This window comes from Lissotriton helveticus, chromosome 2_1 (genome assembly GCF_964261635.1).
Source record: "Lissotriton helveticus chromosome 2_1, aLisHel1.1, whole genome shotgun sequence".
Classification (NCBI taxonomy): Eukaryota; Metazoa; Chordata; class Amphibia; order Caudata; family Salamandridae; genus Lissotriton; species Lissotriton helveticus.
This window is the reverse complement of record NC_136059.1, coordinates 368,039,150-368,065,288: the sequence shown is the minus strand read 5'-3', so window position 1 is coordinate 368,065,288 and position 26,139 is coordinate 368,039,150. Positions and strand designations below refer to the sequence as shown.

The 26,139-nt window shown below is 44.7% G+C and overlaps 1 protein-coding gene across 1 annotated transcript in view; it reads right to left on the bottom strand.

Moving 5' to 3' along the window:
- EGFLAM (EGF like, fibronectin type III and laminin G domains) overlaps window positions 1-26,139 on the bottom strand; it is an 812,243-nt gene that overhangs the window by 34,021 nt on the left and 752,083 nt on the right. The window contains exons 16-17 of the mRNA XM_078674979.1: window positions 19,909-20,020; window positions 4,248-4,364 (exon numbers count right to left, since the gene is read on the bottom strand). Coding sequence (XP_078531105.1) covers window positions 4,248-4,364; window positions 19,909-20,020 — 229 coding nt within the window. The remainder of the gene's footprint in view (window positions 1-4,247; window positions 4,365-19,908; window positions 20,021-26,139) is intronic.

The window sequence follows — 26,139 nt, the reverse complement described above, 5'->3', positions numbered from 1 at the left end:
ACGCTATCTGCCCTATATCTCGATGCCAGGGAGGAAGACATGTTGCTTCAGGCACTGGCACGTGTATGTCCAAACCTGAGGGAGAAAACAATCTGAGGTGGAGGCTTTGTCCTGGGGAACTATGGACTGAGGGTGGAATCACAGTAGGTCTTGTGACTTGAAAACAGCTTTGAACAAAAGCAACTAGATGGCATAAGTATTGAGAGCGTGTGTATCTACAGCCACATGTGCTAGAAACATTATATCAAGATCATTATCATCTAGAAAGTCATTTCCCTAGATTTTTTAATACAAAGTATTCAGTTGAAAATATGAAGTGGCACCGGCGTAGCTAGGGGGGGCGAGGGGGCGGTCCGCCCCAGTCGGCACTATTTTGAGGGCGGCCGCGCGGTACTGGCCCGTTGAGGCAGCCTTTATAATTTATTTGGGTACACTGACTGATACTACTATCAGTCAGTGTACCCAAATAAATTATAAAGGCTGCCTCAGCGGGCCAGTACCGCGCGGCCGCCGTTTGAAGTGTAAGCGCTGCGCAGCCAGTGGATTGGCATTCACGTGACATGGAGAGGTCACGTGAATGCACCTAACAGTGTATCCTTTTACTGTCCCTGGGCGCGAAGGCAGGGCAAGCGGTAGTTACGTTTGATTATGGTTGCTAATGCCCGCCATGCTGCAATAATTCTTTTGGTGCCTCCTCGATCATGCGTGCAAATACCGGCTTTAACTGGAGGGGCCGCACAGTCATGGCAGAGGCAGAGATGCATGCAGGGTCGGTCGGACATTTATTAATACAAAAGGTCCACCGTCCGGCTCAGCTGAGGTGAGTGAGAAGTACCTTGCTGCTCGGACCACCGCAGGCGTGCCTCGGCCTCTGAAGCTCACCGTTTACCTGCGTTAGTGGCTGCTGACTCGCCGTACTGACCCGGCTGCTTGCTACTTTTGGCCTGTGCATAGTGGTATAATTGTGGTCCAGTGGCCTAGGGGTTAACCAACTCGGGACCGGGCTGCTGCCTGTAGCTGTGACAGTGTGTACCAGCCCGGGGGAAGGCGCCTGTTGCCGCTGGACTATCTCCGCTCGTCCCCTGCTTCAAGAAGTAAGTGTAAAAATAAACATAACTTATAACCTCTGACATCGCAATCGGTGCTCTTAATAAAAGTGATGTCCCTTTGGTTTTATTAGATTTATAGCAGCCGAGTATCAAGAAAGGTAATGCTTTTATTTTATGTTTGTCAGAGCGGAAGAAATTAAAGCGTTACACTACACCTGCTCAAAATTTTGGTAGTGGAGTCTACATTCAGTGCCCCAGCGAACGAACCATGATGGATGCTTTCAAGTGAGGACATCAAATCTTTAAAACAGTCCTCATCCGCCTCCTTCTCTCCCGCCGCCACTATAGCAGTCATTATGTTGTTTTCTATGCTTGGGTAAAGAAAGTGGCAGGCACACTGCGCCGGCTTCTCAACAGATAATCTGACCCTACTATAATAACGGACTTTGTCGAAATCTACAGAAACATTATTTTGTTTGCAGTGACGCAGTACACACACAGTAGTGCAGATCCCAGTGAGTCCTTGTTTTGATTAACAATCAGCTTAGAAGGGCACTCGGTGCTTCAGTTTCTGGTGCTTTCCAGCACTTGTAACCTCTTCTTACAGTGCATTGTTGCTCAAATGGGTGCAATTCTTGATATTTATGTTTTCCTGGTCTTCATTGCTTGATTTTGCGTGTGAGAAAGTGTCACTCCTAGTCATTGAAATGTCACTCAAAATTGCATTGAAATTATGAAAACGTCACACTTTGCAATCTGAAACCTTGGGCAGCTATGTTGTAATTTCATCTTAGGTTGGGTGGGGCAGTTAGGTTTGATGCGCAGTGGTGGAGGAAGTGTAAATTATGCAGCTTGATAGACAAAGCACTGACACATTTTACCTGGGCAGATGCAGTGTATTTTGGGACATGTAGTAGATTTAGATTTTGGCAAATATCACGAAGGACAGATTTAGAAGAGTGGGGTCACTTCGATTGTTACAAGGTTACCAGGGTAAGATGAAGGGGAGGTTACTATTGTGAAAAGACGTCAGAACGTGAAATAAATCACTAATGATTATGAAGTACATGAAAGGAAAGGTTACTGCCTAACGCAGCTTGGAAGAGGGAGATATAGGGTTAACGGAGGTGGTTACGAAAAGGAGGAGGGTGAACACAGAGCACGGGTGTTAAAAGCACAGGTTTAGGAAAGCATGCAGTACGTGGGGGCTTGTAATTCAATCGTGAGGTGTTTATGGAAGCTGATTTAGAAGGTAAAGTTCCGGGGTGACTTACCTGTTGGGCAACAATTTGTTTATGAATGGGTGTCACGTAAATGTATTGGGACGCAAGGGTTTGAAATGTGGGAAGTGGAGAGGTGGTTTTGGGCATCAACATAGGGGTAGCTCTAGTGTTACTTTTAGAAGCTCATAACAAGCCGTGATGTTATGAGTGAGATGTCACAAACAAGGTAGGCAGAACTGATGTTAGTTTTTTTTTTTTCTGCTTCTCCTTCGGCGGTGTAGCTAGGTGGGGGCGGTCCCCCCCAGGCGGCACTGTCTTGGGGACGGGGGCTGTCTAGCCCTGGACCGTGTCATGTATGTGCATGTAATTTGCATGATTGAGGTAACTATTACCAGCGATACTACGTGTCTCTCGGACCTCTTTCAGGTGCTCGCCGTCCTTTTTCCCCAGCACCACCCCAGGGGGGGCGGCAAGCTGAAGGATAGCCCCGGGCGCCACAAGCTCTAGCTACGCCTCTGTGAAGTAGTAAGCATAATACTGCTATATTAAATATTTAGAACGTCTTCTATGCTAAAGTTCTGAGCATTAGCATGCACATTATAGTGCTCCGTTTCCACTAATGTTTCTCTTGCAGACAGTAGAGCTGATCGTAGAAGTGACCGCAGCTTTTGGAGTAAACATTTTAGAAGGTTTAATGAGTGGAACTCCTTTTTTCCAAGCCCCTATTGCTGGTGGTACGTCATGTTTCCCCACATTAAAAGTAACGCACCTGTGGCACAAGGGGCTTGCAAATAAGCCCCTCTGTCTGCTCAAATATTAGATGATCTGCTGATAACAAGTTTGAATCCTTGCAACGCCAACTCAGCCTGCCACCTGTCCAAGATTGGTAAATTGACTACCATCAAACTGGATGATAGTCAGTCTTTCTTTACAGAGCTTAAAAGTGTGGCAGGACGAAAAGTGAAAATATAAGTTGTTATAATTAGTTATTACTGAAACACTGATGCAGGCACTCCAAGAAGGTATTGGTCTAAAGCAACTCCTTTGTAATATCTGTATTGAGACCTTCAGACATTCAGTGTTAGCTTTGCCTGGACTTTTGTTGCTATTTTTATGAGTAAGTTTTTCAAATGTAGCTGACTTAGTCGATGCATTTAAAAAAATAATGTACCCCCTAAAAACTCTAGAAGTTCCTAGGACAGGGAAACAACCATCAAGTACATAACATTCCTAGGCAACTAAGGACTTTATAGAAAATCAAGTCCTATACATGAAGCAGTGATAGCCGCATCAGCTTTGTGTACCAGTCAAAAGACAGTTAAAATTGTATCATTTATTCATATAAAAGTTAAAAATTGTGACATAAACATACATAAAAAATTATTGTGCATGGCATGATGTCCAAGTGATGTATTAATTACCTAGCACAAGCATAAAACAATCAATTGCTTAAAGACAAAAGTTAAAAACAGTTCCAATGAAAACAATCACATGTGGCTAAGATGTACTAAAGTTCATAAAGACTTCTTTCGGCGTGCAAGCCTTCTTCAGGAAAAGCCACGATAAACTCTGTACAATAAAAAACACATATACAATTCACATGTTAAACCGATATCGGTTGTGCGTTACAATACAAAGGGAGACTCCAAAGAAAAAAGAAAAAAATGAAGTGAATAGAAGGGTGAAGTAAAAGATATCTTGTTTGTGAAATTGATATAAGAAATGCTAGTAAATATCAAAATACCAAGAAGAAAACTCCCAGGCTGGTGACATGCAACTGAGAGATAAAGCTGTTGAATAGCAAGACCTCTATTGTGCATAGATACTTATAGCCCCTCCTCTAAATTCCCATCAATGAACAACCGGGAATTTTTGATGTTCATCCTAAGCATGTCATGTGAAGGACATATTTATCTGGATACCATAAAATTCTAGTCCGACATCTGCTAAATCTAATTTAAAAAGTGCTGCTTACCTTTTGAATACTTCCACTAAAGGGCTTCTCAACACCAGAGTTTTTCTTCAGTGAGTCATAATCAGGCACGCCACCAACAAAGATGTCTGTATTGCACTTAATTTGATTGAAGGCTCCCTGAAAGACAGAGGACAGAGCTTTTAAGGGGTTCATCATTGTGCAGCTATCACACCGTGTGCAGTTCCACACCAACCAATATCATAGTTCGGTTTATTAGTTTTCTTATTGCATGCAAGAACATATGGTGGTTTGCAGTCTAGGGCTCTGTTAAACTGCATGGAAAATTAGACATTAACTTAAGTAACGCTCCTGCTCCTAGACTTAAATATTTGTCCTCACATTCCTTTGTGCTACACAATGTCTTTATGTGGCCCGTCAGTGCTATGCAGAACAACCTGTGCACATTCTTTTGGTTGTCTGATAGAGTATCAAAGCTAAAAATATTGGGTGGACAGAATATCATGTAAAAAATATCGAAGACCAAAGTATCGGTAAGGTATGTGAAAATAGGTAAGTAAAGAATTACTATTCTTAACTCCACATTTACATACCTTGAAGATATTAACATTGTCAAAGTACATAAATGTGGAGTTAAGTATAGTAAGAGTTTGCTTACCCATAGAAACATACTTTCACAGTATTTTTGGCTTCAATAATCTTGACGCGATATTTTGTCCACACTATATTTTTAACTCAATACTTTTAGATGTTAGTTTGATATGGTGTAGTTTGCTTGGGATGCATTTATTTACAAAATTCTACTGAAGTCATCTTATTAGCTTTTAAGTTTACGGAAATATTGCTTGTTAAATCAGTGGTCAGAAGTCTCTGGCACAGGTCAGTACATTAGTGTCTACCACATTTCCAGGTGGGAGTTCCTAGATACTGAGTGTCCCTGCCATAACAAGCTGTTCTGTGACTGAGAGATCTTGAGATACAGGCCTTTCAACACCACCAAAATCAAACGGGACGTTTAGAGTGACCTGGCTCCTTAATGACCTGTTGTCTCCATTAAGTCATCTAATGTCTACTAGACTTGGATTCAGGGGTGTAGCATAGTCAGTGAGATTAAGGAGTGTGAATCTAAATTTCACAATGCAAAAAATAGAGAGCTGTAGGTTGGAGGGGTGAGATGAGCAAGGTTTAGGCTAGACTATTTACATGAAGAACAGAGTCCGCACTGATTTGCTGTAGGTGGGTCTCTGTCTAGTGTGGCACAGTGGGTGAAAAACAATGGGTCAGAAGCCACCCTGGCGACTGCCACTGGTATGATTATTTGCAAGCATTCCCCCATTCACCTTTAGGGTGTATGATTGGCAGATGTATGCCTGGAAATTTGTGACTCGCACTGCTTTTCTACCCTCCTGTTGTCAATGTTTGTGAGTTTAAAAAAGTTATACAGGCCTCAAAAAATCTTCTAGCCCACTCCTTATGGCGAGTCTTATTTTATCAGGTCAAACTATATTTAGGACCTACTCGCTTGTTCTGGCAAGTTTACGAAGTAGAGGTGGTCTGACCTGTCAGAAAGTGAAGGAGAAATACAGATGCCTTAAATCTTGTTTTTATCTTGTGGTATTTGCTCTGTTTTCAAAGACAAAGGTCAAAGGCCAGTTTACAATTACTTCTCCTTCTCTGACTGCAGAGTTGCAGGATTTGGTAAAGCGAATTGTCTGACCTCCTGTACGAAGTGTGAAATGAAAGGCTGTAGGGTTTCAGGTTTTTCCTAACACACATTTAAATAGCTAATATGTCAACTGTATAAACATTTCAAAATATATTTCATTAGTTGTGAAAGCCCATTTTTTGTTCTTCTGCAATATGAAAAAAATATTTTAGTAGGATGAAAAATAAATTAGAACACTTAACTTGGTGATGTGCAAATGATAAATTTGTTTCCTGAAACTCAATTTTCACATATTATTATTAATACGATATATCGTTTTATCAGTAAAGCTGAAAGATAGTGGGAAGGTTTTTGCCCATTTCTTGGAAATTTACTATCTGTAAATGACAGTGTGCTGCCACATCATGCCTTTGTAATATATTTATTAAAAGTGAGTGGTTAAACATGAACTGAGAAACACTCCTGCCCTGATGGCGAGGCTATTAGTACACTGAGAGGCAAGTGGGGGATAATGTGTTCCCTATATGTGGGCTAGATTTGTATTACACATGGCGAAAACGTTTAGTCTATTTCATCAAACAAAAGACTTTTGTTTTCCACAGCAGAATGCTGAACTCACATATTTGAAGGTTTTCGCATATGTGAGAATGAAGAAAAAGGTCAATGATCACACAATTTGAGACCAGTTTACAGGTTAAGTACATCACAGTTAGGTCCAGTAGATTATGGAAGTTACTCGACGTGCAGGTCTAGTAAAATTTTTATGACTTTCTGAGGCCTGATATACGGTGTGCAAAATCCTAGGGAAACTAACGGCAGACTGCAGGGTGTTGATGGAGGTTGAATGGCGAAGCTGCCTGGCAAACAATAAAGGATTTTGCACACCGTATGTGGGTCTCCAATTGTGGGTGCTTTACAAGCGGATTATATAGCGGCCTACCCGGGTCACGGCGACCCCTCCTGCAGAGGCGCAGGTCCAGCAAAGCCACTAATTTGGAGCAGATGGAACGATGTGCGTGTTTGCGAGGGGGAGAACAGCCTCGCACCATTCCTCTTGGGACACAGCAGCCCACTATGGGACTTTTAAATCAATTTAGGAAAAAACGGCAGCGGCATCTACGAAAGAAAAACAAAGGCAAAGACTTCAAGTACCAGACTGCAATAGCGGATACGCCCATGGGACGGGACTCATTTCACTGCATATTAAGTCATGCCGTATGCTGCATTTCCATAGAAGCCATTCCTTTGATCAAGGGCAATGATGACGCCCGGAACGCGTAGGGAAACTAACGTCAGACTGCAGCGGTGTTGATGGAGGCTGAATGGCGAAGCTGCCTGGCAAACAATAAAGGATTTTGCACACCGTATGTGGGTCTCCAATTGTGGGTGCTTTACAAGTGGAATATATATATATATATATATATATATATATATATAAATATATATATATTAACGCTTCAGAACATCCAATATCGGAGCACTCACAGACGGGTGCTAAACTCCCAGTGGTGTGCCCGCAAATTCTATCACAGCTCCTTTCTCTTTTTCTTCTCAAAGAAAACAGCACTAAGCGGGGGCAGTTACTTTCAAATTCATCAGCAACACAACAAACGCGTTTTGGCTAGCGCCTTTCTCGGTGTTAGATGCCACACTGGAAACGGTTGCTTTAAATAATAGAGTTACGTGTTTGGCAACAATAATAAAAAAAGGACAATATGTCAACTTCAATAGGGGGTGCCATATTTGCATGGTTACACTGACAGAAATCACGGTTCAAGTGCCCTTTTGTCATGTACCAATCCTATCAATGTTTACAGAATATTTCATCCGTATTTCATCAAACTAGCGATATAATCACAAGTTCATATTTCACCGTATATCGGCAAAATTACCACTCTAATTATGGCGTGCAATCAAGCGCTTGTCATTTGTCCTATTTACATCAAGCCGTGTGTCGGCATTGAACAAAAGTTGCCATTATTCATTTAAAAAATTCATGTTCAATAAAACTGAATTCAGGGAATCTCCAAGCATATTTTGCTGTGATATAGCACCAACAAGCTGAGTATAGGCATTCAACAAACAATTATCAACAATCTTTAGTCACAATTCATTATTCAAGTTTTCAAAAACCTTTTTCTGCTGAATGGAATACCTTGGTATGCAGATTGTGCTTTTTGTGATTTGGTGTAATCCATTCAGTAATGTTTGAGAAATGAAGGTTAAAAAAATAGAGATATGTGGATGGTTGAGTTTGAGGGACACTCACGAGAATCCCTTGAAAACCATAAAAAAAAAATAGTGTTCTGATTAGCCCAAGGAGCTTTTTTCCCTCCCGAGCCATAATAGGCCCCAGCGACCCCCTCCCCCCCACCCCGGGCCGTATTCAATAAGGGGGAGGAGAGCCGCACAACCGAAATCCTTGAGCCTTTAGGAGCCCTCCCCTGGGACCCATCCAAAAAGGGTAGGGTCTATGCCCCCCTCCCAGAGCCTTTATTGACCCCAGGGACTTCATCCCTGGAACTGATTCACTTTCTGTGTCCCAGGGAGCCCAGCCCCAGGACACAGCAGTTTCCCTACCCACACCAGCAGGAACACCTGTATTCGCTCCTGCTGGGGGGGGAAGGGGCATTTTGTAATCTCCTGCCATATGGGAGCAAACACAAAGTCTGCTATCAGTGGTTGAGAGCTTTAATAATACACTCACCAGCAGGGAGCACACTTTGATCTGCTTCCTTGCCGGCACTGATGCTGGCAGAGAAACAGAGCAAGAATTTGCTCCCGCCCAGAGCGAGCAGCATAAGTAGCTGTTCCCTCCTGATGAGCAATACTGTGTATACTCCGGTTAGTTGGGAATTTTATAATGCTCCCACCCTGCTGTGCAGACAGTGAAACTGCTGTGTCCTGGAGTGGGCTCCCCGGGACACAGCAAGTGACCAGGACCTGGATGGGGTCCCCTATGTCATTAATGGATCACGGAGGGGGGGCGTGCCACCTCCCTCCCTTTTTGGAAAGTTAGTGGCCCTGGGCAATGGGGTCCCCAGTGCCTTTTTAACTCTCAAGGAGGGGGGTGCAACCCACCTCCCCCTTTTTGGAGTCCCTCAGCCCAGGGTTGAGCCCCCAGGAGCCTATGACGGCTCTTTGAGGGGTAGTGTGGTCCCCTACCATTACTTGGTGATTTGTGGCTCTGGGGGCGTCCTCCCTGTGATCTATAACTTCCCCCATTTAAAAAAGGTGACAGCCCAGGGAATGGGGTACACAGGGCATTGTTATAGGTCTTGGGTAGGGGGCCGCGTAGCCCCTTCTTCTTTTTCCTGAAGATTTCGGTTCAGGGTGTGTGCTTCCTGGGGCCAATAATGGCTCAGGAACGTGGGATGAAAATGGCTCAGTGGGGGCTGTGTGGCCTCTCCTCTTTTTAGGAGATTCTGGCTCCTGTGGTGGGCTCTCCAAGGCCTATAAGTGTTCGAGAAGGGGGACTGTGCAGCCTCCCTCCCCTTATAAGTGCACTGGATACTGGGGGGTGGAGTCCCCGGGACCAAATACAGCTTAGGGAGGGGGCAACGCGGTCCCCTTTATACTATAGCATGGCCCCAGGGGATAGTATCCCCCGGCCTAATAAGGCTAGGGGAGGGGGGACACATTACCCCACCCCTTTGAAATTTAATGAGTCCCTGCCGTATAAGGCTACCGTAGCCTCATAGGCTGGGGGGCATGTGGGCCCCCTCCCCCTTTTAAAAATGGACGGCCCTGGTGGATGGGTTCCCCAGGCTAAAGGAGGCTTGGGGGGGCCCTCTACCCTTTTAAAATCAGGGCTAGAGAAGGACCCCCTCCCATTTAAAAACAACAACTGAGGGACATAACTCCATTGGCCCCTCCCCCACACGAGGTACGCGGTGGTGGAAGGCGTCGGCGTTTGTTTCTCGTAGCGGGAGTGAAAGCTAAGGCGGTTTCGGACCAGCGTTCTCTGAGGTTTTCTTTCTGTGCCCTGAGCCAAATTGGGTTTGAACGTGAGGAAGAAGATCAACAGCTGGAATTAAGAACGCCGAAATGCTGAGGAAACCATGCTGAGGGAGCTACTCCGCTTTTCCGTGGGGTAGAGAATGGCGGTTATACTGTGAGAAATCGGTTTGCTAAAAAACGGCGTCTGCACTCTGAGGGGGGCCTGCACCGGCATCTGCATCCGTGAAAGTCGCGGTAGGTGCAGAGGAGACACGTTGTGTTTTGTTTCAGCAAGTAGAAGCTGGTAGCCCTCTTTGAACTTGTTGAATACTTTTCGATTTGGAGCAAGTAACTTTGATATCTGATGGGAATCCTCGGTGGCTTTCTTTTAAAAAAAAACAAAAACGTCTTGACTCGAGTTGCAGAGCAGGGCTGAATTAGGCTCAAATCATCACGCCACATAATTGAGGAAAGTGAACGGCGGCTCCTACTGGTTATTCCTATCATTCTAAAGGGACTGTATTTAAATATACGAAGAAGCGTTAAAAACTGTTTAAAAACTGTAAAAACTGTGAAACACTAAAGGAAACAGAGAAACAGTGAAGATAACACTTTGTTTGGTGTTAGTAATTAGCAGTCGCTAGTTTGTAAAGGAGCTATCGCTGGAAAGGAACATTGAATATTGGAATAAAAAACTTTTCCCCCTTTTTCGAAAATTAGAAAGAACAGAGGAGCTTGCTTTGAAGGAAAGCAAAAGACAAAAGGATTTTTCCCCGCTGAGTGATCAGGGTTAATCTGCTTGTATTTTAAAAGGGGAAAAAACTGTGGAAGCCTCTGCAATATTTCTGCAATACCTTTCTAATAGTCTTTTGCAATAACTTCTTGGGGAGTGTTCTTTAACCTGTGAAGAGCTGAGCTGCTGAGTTATTGAGCCACTGAGTTACCAGCAGTCTCTCTGCTCCCCAGCTGCTGCCTCTTCCCTCGGCGTTCCCGCCCCCCCGCCTGGACATTATATTTTATTAACCTATCGCGGCCCCCGCTCCGCGGGTGCTGCTCACGGTGTGTTTTCTGCCCTGGAAGGACGACGTTGGACCCGTGCGCTTTGCTAGCGCTTGTGACTCTGTGTGGGGCTACTTGAGGGGAAAGGACTGAGACTGCACCAGAAGCAGAGGGACTGCGAGGACCAGCATTCTCTCTGCTCCCCAGCTGCTGCCTCTTCCCTCGGCGTCCCGCCCCCGCCTGCAGTGTATAAATCTCGCTCCTATTCCCGCGGCGCGGGACATAGCCCGGGCAAAGGGCGGGCCCTCTACGGCCCTCTAAAGGCCGATTAAGGACGGGACGGGCCACCCCCCTTGGTTGGCACATTGTAGGCCTATCATATAGAAGGTAAATACTCCCCCTGTTTCTATACCTTGTGGACTCTTCCATATATCACGGTCCTACATCCCTACACCACCATGACCTCCAAGGGGGACCATTCAACCAGCGAAGCTGGTACTGGGCAAACGTTCTCCCTGCTAGACGAGCTAAACCTCCTATGCAAAACCAAATACGCCACATTGGAAACTCCCCCTCCGCCCAAAAGGGTTAGTACACTTCCAGACAAGGCTACACCTTTAGATCTCCCCATATTAGTTAATAATTCCTGCAGCCCTAACACACAAAGTATTGAATTCCCTCAGGTCCCATCTGCAAAAAGGATAAATAACGATGACAATCTAGCTGGAAACAACCCCAAAACCCAAAATTTGTGCCGATGCCCATCCACTACTAACTCCCCAATGATTCCACCGATTGCTGAGTTTCCAGAAGCTATAACACCCCCTCCCCACCTGCAAATACTACCCCTTATCGAACAATTGGTTAGCTCTATGATGGCTCCGATATTAGAACAAATTAACTTGTTAGGCGAACGGCTATCTGAGATAGAGAAAGCCATTAAGTTAAACTCGCTGGTTGACAAACGCAGTGTCACATCCAATCGCCCTAAGACACCTCCTACCCATCTAGGCTTAAAACCACTTGTGCAGGAAAAAGGGCGTCAAACACAACCTGCTGGCCCTAGTGCGACAGGGCAAAAAACAGCTAAATACCCCACTAAAGTTTCCCCTCCCCAGCCGACCGCACCTAGAGTAGGTCATAATAAGGTTAACTCTATTCATTTACCTCCAGAAGCGGCCCCATACGTGTGCATCCTTGCGGGTGTACCTGCTCTTCCACCGGGAAAAATTGAGAGTCAATATGACTTAGTCAATAAAACCAAATTCTGGCTGTCAAAAAATAGGCCACTGCCTCTTAATCTATACGGAGCGATAAGGAGTGTTAGAAGGGTGGGCTGGTTGGGCTCTCTCCCCAAGGATATTGCAGGGGACCTGGTACTTGTGAGATTTAGAGACCGAAATATTGTCCCTTATTTGAAAACTTGGCCGCCCCAAGTAAGAGACGGCCCAATATCAATATGGGACTTACATGACTTCTACCCCATAATCCCATGTTTTCCTCCCTGAATACCTGGACCAATCATGAACTCCTACGTTTAACCACGATCTCCTTTGAGACTGCCATAACCTTGGAGTGTAAAATAATTTTTTATGTCTGGGACCCTACCTTACTGTACTTTGATCATTTAAAATGTTTTTTATTATTATTTGGAATGTAAATTGTATTTATTATGAACTTTTATGGTTTTGTATCTCAAAAACCGAATAAAGTATATTTGTTTGATTGATTGAAAAACAACAACTGAGGGATGGGGTACCTGGGCCCTAATAAGGCTCAGGAAAGGGGCTGCATGCCACCCTACCCTGTTTAATTGTATTTGGCCCAGAGGATAGGATACACAGGACCTTTTAAATCTTGGGGAGGGATGTCGGCCCTAGTCCTTTTTTTATTGGAACTGGCCCCGGGGATGGGGTTCCCAAGGCCATTTAGGGGTTAGGGAGGGGGCTGCACACGCCCTCCCCTTTAAATATATGTTTTTCCCCAGGGGTGCATTCCCCTGGGACCAAAGGCCAACCCTACACTGCGCACACCAGGGGCAGTGTCTGGTCTGAGGTTAGAGGTCTGCTGGGGCTTTGGCCACAGCATCTGGCAGCAGGCCAAGTCTTGTGGCCAACACTTCGCTGCATATGGCCAAAGGCTCTGGGCAGCATAAATGTGGCTGCCTGTAGGGAGTTGGCCGCAAGCCAGCCCCTGAGGCCAACCCCACACTGTGCACGGCATTCCCCCGGGCCCAAAGGCCAACCCTACAGTGCGCACACCAGGGGCAGTGTCCGGTCTGGGGTTAGCAGCCTGCTGGGGCTTTGGCCACAGCATCTGGCAGCAGGCCAAGTCTTGTGGCCAACACTTCGCTGCACATGGCCAAAGGCTCTGGGCAGCATAAATTTGGCTGCCTGTAGGGAGTTGGCCGCAAGCCAGCCCCTGAGGCCAACCCCACACTGTGCACGACAAAAGGACATGCGCAGAATGGAGTTGGCTGCTTACGAGGGGTTGGCCAAAGTCCCTGTAGCTAACCCCCTGCTGTGGATTTGCAGCGTGGGATGGTCTGCCTCTGTGCCCAAGCCCTGTGGCAAAACCCAGCTATGCGCGGTCTATGCGCAGCCTAAGGCCTTGCACTTTGTGAGGTGTTGGCTTTACGTCTGGTAATAAAATATTACTTTACGTAAAAATAAAAAGTAGAAATTCACAGACTAAAACAAAGGTTAGAGTAACTTTAAAACTAGATCTAATAATTAGATCTGTTTTTGTTTTTAAAAAAACGTAGAAATTCACTGAGAAAAAACAAAGGTTTAAGTAACGTTATAGTTGGGTGAATATGTCAGTGATAACATTAACCCCTTCGCTGCTATGCCTATTCCCCCCCTGTGCTAAGCCTTTGGCTATTTGGGGTAGTTCGAGCTTAGGCCCCTGTAACGTTTTGACCACATAAGGTATCCACAAGAAATTTGTGTCATTTTCTTCCAACAGCCTGGGGATTCTGAAGGCACCCAGGGTTTGTGGATTCCCCTGCAGGGGGCCCAGAAAATAGCAAAAATACAGCTAAATTTAGTTTTTGGGGGAAAATGTGAAAAAAGTGCTGCAAATGAAAGCTTCTGGGTTTTTCCCTACAAATGGTATCAAAAAAGGGTGTGTGGTGCTGAAATCACCCTTTTACAAGCTTTTAGGGAATGACAGACTTTTGTCAGAAAACCAAAATATTTTACACAGTTTTGGCATTTTTCTGGAACATAGCCTATTTTTGCTATTTTTTGTCCTTTCAACCTCCTTCCAGTTAATGGTAGACATGGGTATGAAAGCAATAATGGATCCTGAAAAGCTATACATGTTTGAAAAGTAGACACAATTCAAAATTCAGTAAGGGGTCATTTGTGTAGCTCCTTCAAGGATTCTTTATAGAAACTAGCAGTTAAATATAGGAAAAATTGAAAATTAGTTGAAAAAAACAGCCTTTTGGGTCAACATTTTCACCTGTAACTTCTTCTAATTATGACAGCTCTTTGAAAGCAATATATTGTTACATCAGCTGGACCTTACTGGTTGTGGGGATATATAGGACTTGTAGGTTCACCAAGAACCCGATGAACCTAGAGCCAAAAACTGAGCAGCGACTTGCAATGTTTTTTTATTATGTACCGGCATATATAGCAATTATTCTGGGAAAACGTATGCATAGAAAAATCGGTATGAAAGACACCTATGTATTTCTGAAATGGGAACTCAATATAGAGTTTAGAAACAGTAGATATTTGCACATTTCCGAAATTGGGAATACTCCATCCTAGCACGAGAATTATCGATTTATTTTTCAAAATTACTTATTTTTTACACATTGTCTTTCATTTGGAAGGCAGAAATGCATCGCAAGTCAATAGGTAAAAACAGTTGCTTTACAAATATAAATTAGCCTAAGTCTCCCGAGAAAAATGGTACCTCACTTGTGTGGGTAGGCCTAGTGCCTGCGACAGGAAATGGCGCAAAACGCAACGTGGAAAAACCACAATTTGACAGTGAAAAATTACCGTTTTTTGGCAAAGTGTCAAGCTGTCGTTTTTGAACCCTAGCTCTGCCGGCATCCTCGGGAAACCTAGTAAACCTATGTATTTTTGAAATCTAGACACCCAGGGGATTCCAGTGAGGTATGGCCTGCGTGGATCCCCCAACGTTTCCTTACCCGGAATCCTCTGCAAACCTCAAATTTAGCTGAAAAAATCACTTTTTTCACACAATTTGGTACAGGGGCATTGGTATGCCCATTCTGGGCAGCCCCCACCCTAATTAAAATTTGCCCACACAAATCCCTGGCATCTAATGGGCTTTTGGCCCCCCCCCGAGGAAGAAGATTGGGGGCTACTCCCCATCTGCCCCCCCGGGGGGTTTTGTGGGGGAGGGGGTGGGGCATGGGCTGCCCCCACCCTAATTCAAATTTGCCCCAAAAAAATCCCTGGCGACTAGTGGGCTGTTTTCCCACCCGGGGGTGCAGATTCTGAGCTGATGCCCCCATCTGCCCCCCCAGGGGGGACAGAAAGCCTACTAGATGCCAGGAATTTTTTTGGGCATATTTTAATTTGGGTGGGGGCTGCCCAAAACGGGCATGCCATTGCCCCCACCCTAATTAAAATTTGCCCCAAAAAATCCCTGGCGTCGAGTGGGCTTTTGCCCCCCCCCCCCGGGAGGGCAGATTGGGGGCTTCTGCCCCATCAGCCCACCAAGGGGGGCAGGAAGGCTGTAATTTTTGTAGAGGAGGGGGTATCGGCATGCCCGTTTTGGGCAGCCCCCATCCTAATTTAATTTGGCAATAAAAATCCCTGGCATATAGTGGGCTTTTTGCCCCCCTGGGGGGGAATATTGGGGGCTAAGAGACTAAATGATACCAAATCTATTTGGGGGAGCAAAAGCCCTTGCCCAAGGGGCCGCTCCCCCTCCCTGGTGTCTAGTGGGTGGATGCCTGCTTGGGGATCGCCCTCCTGGGGCGATCCCCAAGCAGGGATCCACTGGGGAGGGGTACCATTGGAAAGGGGAGATTCTCCCCTTTTCAATGACACCTCTCCTGTCTTTCTACGTGCCTGGGGGCTGAGATAGCCCCCTGGGCACATAGAAAGTGAAACTGAAAGTTTCGGTTTCTGTGCAATGACGACAGTGCGACCTGCGCACTGATCGGCATTGCACACAAACAAAGGGGGGGAGTTGGCGGGTTAGCGGGGGGGGAAGGGGGCTCGGGAGCTGAGGAAGCTCTTCCCAAGCTCCCGAGGCTTTGGGGGAGAAAGAGAAATCCCTCTGCTGTCTGCAGCAGAGGGATTTCGTGCCCCTGTCCTCATGACGGAATGGTTCCGTCATGAGCACAGGAGCACCGATGCTCATGACGGAACAATTCCGTCATGAGCAATTTGGATTAAAACGGATGAAATGATGAAAAGAATTTGGTTTCTGGATGTTGAATTATTGAAATTTGACACTTGATCAGCTCGAGTCTGGTAGGGTGATGACCCACCAGTTTGGTATGTTAAAATAAACCTTTTGCCAGGCCTAAATCATTCTTTCTAATACACATACTATAAGTCACCCCAAGGTAAGCTCCTAAAAACATGTCCTGGGAGTGAAAAACTCTCAAATTCGTTTTCACTCTGCCCTTCCCGACTGTACATGGGAAACACTGCTGGGTTGGAGGGCAGCCCTCAGATTTATTGGCTGGGAGCGGAAGTTCACTGGGCTGACCACATTGTGGCAGGGGATCTGGCTGCACCACACTGCTGGGCTCTGAGGCTTTGTGAGGTGCGACACAATAGGTATTACCCATCTTGGAGGTGTGTGGCCAAGCGATAGCCTACAGTCCTTCCAAGAAATGCAGGAGCAGTACTAGCTCTCTCACAAGCAGTTCTACCAATATCTGCAATTGCACCACGCCTTGCTGGCTCACATTCCCTCAGGTACACAGATCCCAGAGTTTAACTCCCTTGAAGCTAAACTTCTGATGGGAAAAATGGACAAGGGTGCTATTTCTCGGATCTACAAGTCTCTTATTCTAAATCCCCAGATCGCTACCCGAGTCAACACGGCCGGTGGGATGCTTGGTTGGGCGAACTTGATGAGGACGACTTGCGTGAGGCCTGATTGCCACCATGGAACTGGCTATTGCTGTGCAGATGCGAATGGTACAGGTTAATTACCTGCATCTTTCATATATATGTTTCCATCAAACTGGCAGGGCGGCCCAATCCTGTTGTACCCGCTGTTCCGCAGCTGAAGCAGTGATCTGGACATGTGCATGTGGTCTGGACATATCATCAACTGATCCTGCTTTGGAAGGAGACTAAGTGAGAGATTTCTGAGATTCTGGGATGCCAAGTTGATCTCCCCCCTAGGGTTGCTTTATTGGGCTATTGGAGGAGTTGGGAGGACCTAGGTTGGACCGCACCTTTATTGGAGTGGTGCTACTTGTGGCCAGATGATATATAGCTCACAGGTGGAGGACTGCATATCCCCCACCTGTGGCACAGTGGAGGAGGGGGGTAGATTGGTGTGCACACCTGGTGCAGTCTATTTATGAAGCAAGAGGCTGTACCCGCAAACATGAGAAGATCTGGGGTAGGTGGCGGATTACCACTGGCTGGGGGTGGAAATATAATACTTGTATTGCTGTACTCTCCTTACAGGATTGATGCAAAGTTGCTGTTTATGTTGTTATTGTTGTTGTTGTGGACATAAACAATAAAAATTTGGTTATGAAAAAAATATTTTTTCACTACTGTAGGTGACAAGACAGAGATCATGTTATTTGGCAAAATGGCAGAGTCATGGTCAGCTGCCTGGTGGCCCTCGGAACCTGTCCCTGTCCCTTCACCTCAGTAGATCGTGAAAAATCTTGGAGTGAAGTTGGACCAATCACTTTCCATGAAAGACCAAATTAACGCACTTGCTTTGTCACCACGAGGCTCCTAAAAAAGCCCTTCCTTGGCTTCCAGACACCATCATCAGCCGCCTGGACTACGGGTACTCTCTGTTGACATTTGTAAACAACACCTTGCTATCCAAGCTGCAGGTGGTCCAGAACACTGCCACATGGCTAAACTGCAATTTTCCCTGTTGCTCTCCCTCTTCTCTGATTCTCAGGAAGCTTCACAGGCTGCCGATTAGATAGCGTGTCATTTTAAAACTATGCTGTCTGACACACAAGGTATTCCATAAGTTCCGCCCAGCATATTTCACCACTCGACTAAAACCTTACCTGCCTCCCAGATGTCTTAGGTCTTTGGATAAGGTGGCTCAGAAGCTCACTTTATGTTGTTCTTAGCAGGAGCAAATCCTGTTCAGCAGAAACCTCCAAGCAACAGTAGCCGGTCTCATGGAGCCCTTCTCAGCTATAGCCTACAGCTTCCTTCCACTGGAGATTTTCAACTTCCAAAAAAGTTTCAAAGTCCAAAATTAGAATTCTTCACCGTGGCTCCCTCCAGTGACTCCCTGATGATGATGTCTCCTCCTCAAATACATCCAGCTGCCTTGACCTGCTGACTTTACCTTCTCAGAAAGTTTTCTTCTAAATCCAAAGGTAAGCCAAGATTGGGCCTAATTCACCTTGTGTAGTCAAACCGAGCTTTATTGCTGCCGGCCTTAACTTTTGACTTTTCCTTGGTCTCGCACAACCAGAAAACCATGGCGCTCTGATCTTTTCACTAACAACTTTAAAAATGTATAAAAATGTATAACTCTGGTTCTACTAATTGAATCTAATTTTTTTTGTATGTCATTTTATTTATAAAATTTGACTTTCACATTATTACTGTTTGTATGCTGCATAAATACTTTACATATTGCCTCTAAGTAAAGCCTGACTGCTTTTACGCCACGCTACCAGAGGGTTAAGCACCAGTTAATTTAGTGAGTTTTGTGGTTCACCCTGGCAAGGATTGTGGTTGTTATTTGACTAAGGTCTTCACCCCCCTCAATCTATAATCCAATTTCTTATAATTACAATTTTTAGGTTGAGCCTACCAGACAGTGATATATTGCATCCTTTCCCAACATTATCAACAGCAGACCACCCTACATGTTTGTATCACAGAGAGGAGGTTTAAGGGAGGAGCAGCAGGTGTAGGTGCTACTCTACATGCGGTTGTTGTTAAATGGTTTTGTGGTTCTAGGCAGTGATGTTGCTGGCGAGAACATGGTGCGTCTGCATCATTAATAGCCTTCTCCAACTAGTTCCTCTGGATCTGCATATTTGAAGAACAGTTAAAAAGAACTCAAAAGTTCTCTTTTAAGTTGGTCCTCCCATATGCCATATCCTTGTTTTGTATTCACTGAATTTTTTGTATATGTTGGTGTGCGTACATGCCATGTTCACCAACATACAGGTGAAAGAATGCGAAAGTGGGCCTGGATCAGGTATTACCTACTCCATGCCACATTATTGTCTTAAATAATGCTCACATTTTGTATTGCTTTCATATCATTGGGAAGACACCATCTAATTGGGAATAGTATATTGGAGGGATAGGGAGAGGTGTATTAGTTTAATAGTGGTCACCTTTCTGTTAAATGAAAGTAATACATTATTATGGAAAGGCAAACTTGTTTGGGTGTAAGCAATATTGAGACTATTTTACAATGTGTGATTGGTTATTAGCTAAATAAAAACAATCAGCCTGCACCATAGCAATGCAAGATGGCTGTTCTGTTATCCAGTCAATAAAAGGTGTGTCATGATAACATATTAAACAAAGAACAAAAACATGTTTTTTCCGCTGCTATTTCTATCTCTGTTACCCTGTGGTTCTAAGCCGAAAATAGTTATTTGTGGAGGGCATGCAAATCAATATCAGAAAACGAAACCTTAATTAGAACTGAGGAATAGATTTTTCTGGTCACAAATCAGGACCGCAAAACCACTTCCAGAAAACTGTGAACATGTTTATCATATTTGTCATATACTACATCAAATCTATTACTATTTTATGAAAGCATGTTCAAATTATCTACATTTATGTTACTTGGTTACTGCACATAAAGGTAAGATTCAAAGACCTGAAAAATAAGTGCTGCTTTTTAATACTTTGCCAACAAGAACTAGACATTTCTACTGATATGGACATGATTAATGCTTACCTCTGCCATTCCTTCTGTTGGTTTTTGGCTATCCACTTGTACAATACCATTCTTTGCTGTGCGAGATACACGTAGCTCATGCCACTGGCCCAGACTTATGGGCTCTGCACTCCTGGGGGGAAAAACTGCTTATGTGAGTCTTAAAACTTTTAAAATGTGTTTAGAATGTTCCTTCTGCTACTATCAAAATGGTATAGAATGAGGAACTCTAGAGTGAAGAAATTGCTTTTCATGTCCATACAAGTCTACATAAAATCTTGATAACTCAATCACTATTTAAATGTGAAAGTATATTGCTCAAAGGCTCCTGTAACAGGTATTACTTGCTCTCTGCTTCAATAAAACTCCCAACATTTCAATGCTGTAACAACGTACTACTTCACAGCACATCAACAAGCAGTACAACAAAGGAATTTCTATATGATAATGTACTTTGTAGTGTACATTTTTGACATTCAAGTCAAATTTAAAGGAAAGCCACGAAGAACAAATGTTATACGAATAGTTTTACCTATGCAGCTTTAAAAGCCAGATGACAAAATGCCATAATCATTAAAAATCGAACAAATATAAATTCAAAAGATTACCTCCCTGTAGGGCTCATTCCTTTTGCCTGCTGCACCTTGGCAAATAAGTGGTTTAACCTCTCAATTCTGTTTGAGTTGCTTTTCCTTTCAACTTAAATATGTCTTGTCCTTTCGACTTTTTGTGTGACTGAAAGTGAGTATTAAGGGGGCGTGAGGTTGATACACATTGACCACTGCTTTCCCATGTCCTCTTCTCATCAAACCACACCCTTCACTCCGTCTGCCTCATACCACCTCCCACTTTCTTTGTTTACGCGCAGGTTCTTTTGAAAGGCCCTCTATAATTTTTTGGGGCGTTCATGTGTACAGACGCCTTGCAGACATGAGTTGTGATTAGATTGCATGTGCTGACTGGCTGTCCGTCTTGTGTCACATTATGAAGCTTTGATACACATATCGATAGTGAACTCCGAGTACTTTACACGATGGGTTTGAAATCTTGATATAAATATCGACTATTGTTTGTGGGCACTCTGGATAAAGTATAAAACCTTCACAAGATCTTCAAGTGTAGACTGTGAGTGATTTTAAATTGCGGTTATGGAGACTTGACACGAACGAGGAGTCTTGATACAAAGATCAATATTGTATGTGAGCACTTTGGACAAGGCACATGACTTTGAGTGAGCTAATCCAGTGCTCACTGGAGACAATGTCTTTCTTGTGGCAGGCAGGGCAGGTCCTTTGGGTTCTTGAGGCTGCTGGCTGCAGGACACACCGTGATTTCGCTGGGGCAGGTTCGAGCTGGGGACAGGCCGGTAGGGTCAAAGTCAGTGGGTGTCATCCTCTTCTTAGTTTCAGCATAGCTCGTCGGTCCTTGTTCTTCTCTTCTTTATCGTCGGTTCTTGTCTGAGGAGGCACGGTTTAGGGGTGCCTCTAAATACTAGATTTTGAGACATTACAGGTACATAAAATGTTGGGACCAATGGATCCCTTCCTTGGGGTGGGTACACCGCCTGTTATGCCACCCTCCAGTGGGAAGGGGCATATGCCTACCTCTGGTTGGCTGTATCCTCCTATCTGCAAGTTTGTGGGGACTGAGAGTTGTGCTTCACCTTGCCTCCCCCACCTGAGGGGTGGGGTTGGCAAAGTTGGGCACACCGCCCTTCCTCACTTGGTTTTCCCACTGATTCTCCCGCCGAAAGTGGGGGTCAGAACCAGTGGGGGCCAGTTGCTGGAAGCAGCAAAGGCCTGGGGAAGCTCACAAAGCGGGGAAGCCTTTGAAGCTCCCCTTTTGTGGACCCTTCTAATCCTGGGGGAGGAGGCTTCGCACCTCAGCCCAGGATGTGCATTGTTTCAGACCCCAGAGAGCAGCCGGCTCTCAACCCAGGGGTCCAGAAACATATCTGGTGGTAGCAGCTGGCGAGCATCCACTCAACCTGGACACTAGTGTGAGGCATTATTTCAGGGGGCATCTTTAAGATACCCTCTGTGAGCATTTTTCATTAAATCCCACACCAGCATCAGAGTTGGTTTAATGTGCTAAGAAGTTTGATACCAAACTTCCCTGTTTTCAATAAAGCCATTATGATGCTGTGGATTTTGTAATGACAAAACCCCAACACCATATACACATAATGGCATTACTGCTCTTACAATGTCCAATAATTGGCTTAGACACTGTAGGGTACAGGGCTCTTGCATCTGTACCCTCACCACAGGTCTAGTGCACCCAGCTAGAGGGGTGGCTGAACTATGCCAGGGCAGTGGGTAGTAGGCATGGCACACAAAGGTGTGTGCCAAGTCGACTCTTCACTTTGTTCTGCACCAAAACACGCAGTCTGCAAAGGCAGTATGTGTGGAAAAGTACAGGGCCTCTAAGGGTGGCATTATAAGTGCTGCAGCCCTTAGAGGCCTTCCCTGGCCCCAATGCTCTTGGTACCTGTCGTACCATTTACATGGGATTGACCTGTGGCTAAACAGTGCCAATTGGCTTTTGTCTTAATGAAGTTTTAGGGAAAGAACATAGGCCCATGGTACCTGTTTGGCAGGAAGTAACCCAGGGCACACTCAGTCAAAGTACATCAACAGTTTAGCAAAAAATGGGGGCAACCATGCAAAAAGAGGGCACTTTCTTACAGTAAAGGATTGCAAGAAGTGATGCATTCTCCTCAAAATGGCCACATTATTAGATGTTTATTTAAAGACAAGGGAACCCTATAAGGTAATCAAGGACCTAGGGTGTCAGTTATTTATTTATTCATTTATTTATTTGTTAGAGGAAAAACTCAACAGAAGCAATAAATATAGATCAGAATCGATTCTATATGTTCTATCCATCCGGATAGTGCAATTTATTCAGGATAAATAGATTTTTGTTGAGGGACAAATGTAATATCCGGTGGAATACAACCCTGTATCCGAAGCAAGACAATATACAAAGTGTCACAAGGTGAAAAAGTGATAATTTACATAGAAAAAAACAAACGACATACAAGTACAGTCAGGCGGGCCAAAACAACTAGCTTGTTCTTAATTGTACATAATAGGACAAGCATGATAAACAACGACAACTGTAACACATATAATTTAGAATCGTTTGTGTGCAAGGTGTTTTAAAGGTCGACGACGTTTCGATCCCATTCAGGGAATAATAGGGATCATCATCAGGACAGTAATAATGTCAGACTGAAATAGCAATTTAACATAACTGACAAACCACATATGGAGATGCAAATTGAGAGAAACGGGGGGAGGGAAGGGAGAAAAAGAAAACATAATAAGATTTTACTGGGAGACTTCCCCAATGGCACAGTGCATTTTCAGAGTAACTACTCTGGATAGTAATGATTTGTTGTAACTCAGACTATTTGCTCGTGGTAACAATATGAGTGACCGTGATCGAGGAGGTAGTCAAAGTGGCACAATTCACAAAGTCAAACACAATTGGAATTCCTAATAACTGTCGACACTAATGGTGGATCATGCATAACACTAGTACAATTGATTAAATAGTGATCACGGGCGCGAGCGGGGATAGCAAGTTGAGTGGAAGAAGGAATAGTCATTAAGGGACTCCAATAACCGCCAGTCATGCACAACATACTGAATATTGTATGATTAATATGGCCATGGACGCAAGCGGTGATATCAGGAGTTCATGGAAGAAAGTGTCTTAATGCGACTACTGTGAATGCGGTGGTTCTAAGAGAAGTGTGACAGGTTTAAGAAAGTGAGAGAGCCTTACTGGTGATAATGCGGAAAGATTCAAGTGCCGGTGCCTACCCGGGTCCCAAGGAAAGTAGCCGTCATTGGGGGACCGTGGTGGGGCAAGACTGTGAGCAGGCTGCGTGAGGCGGCAGGGTGTAGTGCTAAAGTGCATTGTCGGCGAGAACTGCAAATTCCAGTTAGGGAGCAACAAGTATACCTTAGGAGTAAGTCAGAATACGCTGCCACGGTGATCTTAGCAGGGATTGAAAACAGCTACATTTAGTCTCAACGAGTTCTGTAAAACTGAGAGACCACATAGTGGTCAGAGATTCCTTAAAATACATAACACCTCTTTTTCCTTGCACGTTTTTTTAAGGTACACTTTTGTGACATAACTTTGTTGCAATTATTTCCCGGGTAGTCGACAGCGCGTATAGTCCGCTTTCATTTTCTACGCACGTCCTATGAACGAGTTAGTCCGCTTTCACTTTTGACGAACTCCCCATGACCGAGATTTAAACAGCGCATCCGGTGTACACCGATCGAATAGCTCCACGGAGGTGGACGCGGCATACACACTGCTGGAATCGAGTTAGAAAGCACTAACCGTAAGCGCGAAACTACGCAATAGCATTAAATAGCGGCGTATCTGCAATACTTCTTGTTGAGTAACATAATACTAGGTGTCTTATACACGATGTTCGCATGATATTTAAACTTGCATAACAATCACGAGTTTCCTTTAAAACCGTCACCAAACACCCCGTGCATGTTTTTGCTCACGAGGACCTGTAAACAAGAATCCTTACTGCTTCTTCACCAGAGAAGAGCATGCAACAAACAGGTTGACGCTGAAACACTTTTTCACATAACTTTCACTACGCAGTTTTTGAGAGCTATAGCACGGCATGATTAACCAATTCTCCACTTCGCATATGTTCACGAATAACAATGTGGTCCCCAACTGTATTATATATATTCTTAAATAGTGATTTATCACTTACAGACAATCCCCTTGATGTAGGCCACCGGCCGCAATGCATTGGGAGTAAAAGCTTGAAAGCATGTTAAACCAAGCACCAGGAATGATGCATTTTGGGAATTGAAGTTTCTTTTGAATGAATTGTTTGTGACGGGATCAATAATATTAAAAAGTACTTGAACTAAAGGATCCTTGTAATGGAATTCAATTATTGAACAGTGAAACCTTTCGCAAGGACTGACCCTGTGCCCGGGGCACATCACCCACACATGTGGGGGATGCAAATGGAGTGAAATTGTCCATTTGATGTCATTTTCACTGTATCTTTTCTTTACAAAATGTTCCACCAAGGGTGCATTGGATGTTTTGCAGCGGACACGGCTCCGGTGTTGGCATATCCTGATGCGCGCTTTCTGGGACGTTTGTCCTATGTATATTTCACCACATGGACATTGAATCACATAAATTACATTACAGGTGTTACAATTGGTGAAACTGTTTGATTTGATCTTGACACCATTAAAAGTGAATTTGTTCCCTTCGATTGTGAACTCGCACACACTACAATTTCCACATTTTATGTGTCCCAGCATAGGGGTCATTCCCCAAAGTTCTGCATTATGGATTGCCTAGAATGTACTAGGATGATAATCAGGCTTACCTCTCCAGGGATAGCTGTCATTCCTGCCTGATCTTGCAAATTCCCATCAGCGAAGAGCAAGTACAGGGTGACCAAAGAAATGGGAGACAGACCGAACTGCCAGGCCAGGTCCTCCCTGGACTGGAAACAAGCGTCCTAGGACCGGTTTCGGCCGTTCAGCCCTAATCAGCCAGGGTAGTTTGACTCCAGCAGCATGGAGAGCATGGTACCCACGTCTAGGCCTACCCGTCCCACTTGGGGTGACAAATGCAAAAAGAACAATTGTTGGACAGAATGCAGAACAATATCATACATTCACCCCAGTACAGCGATCTGGCCCTAAATCCATCGTTTTTGTGCTCACCATACCATTCCAACTGGGGTAGCATGGTGAGCAAAAGAATGATGGATTTAACCCAGCTCTCTTGACTGGGGGTGAATGGTTTGATTTGTTCTGCATTCCATCCATCAATTGTGTGTCTTTTGCTTCCTTGTCCTAAGTGCACTGGGTGTGCCCAGACATGGGTTCTGGGCTCACTGTGCCACTGGATTAAAGCTATCCTGGCTGATGAGGGGTGAAACCGGAAACTAGTCCTAGGATGCTTGTTTCCGGTCCAGGGAGGTCCTGGCTTGGCAGTTCGGGCTGGACAGTTCCCATGAGGCACAGGTTCAAGTCTGATTTGCATATGGCCAGGTCTAAACTGGGGTGGCATGGTGCGCAAAAGAATGATGGACTTAACCCAGATCTCTTGAATGGAGGTGAATGTTTTGATTTGTTCTGCATTCCGTCCATCTATTTTGTGTGTCATTTGATTAATTACCAGCCTGTCCTCCATTCTTAAATGTCCATGTCTAGCCATCCAGGCACATCT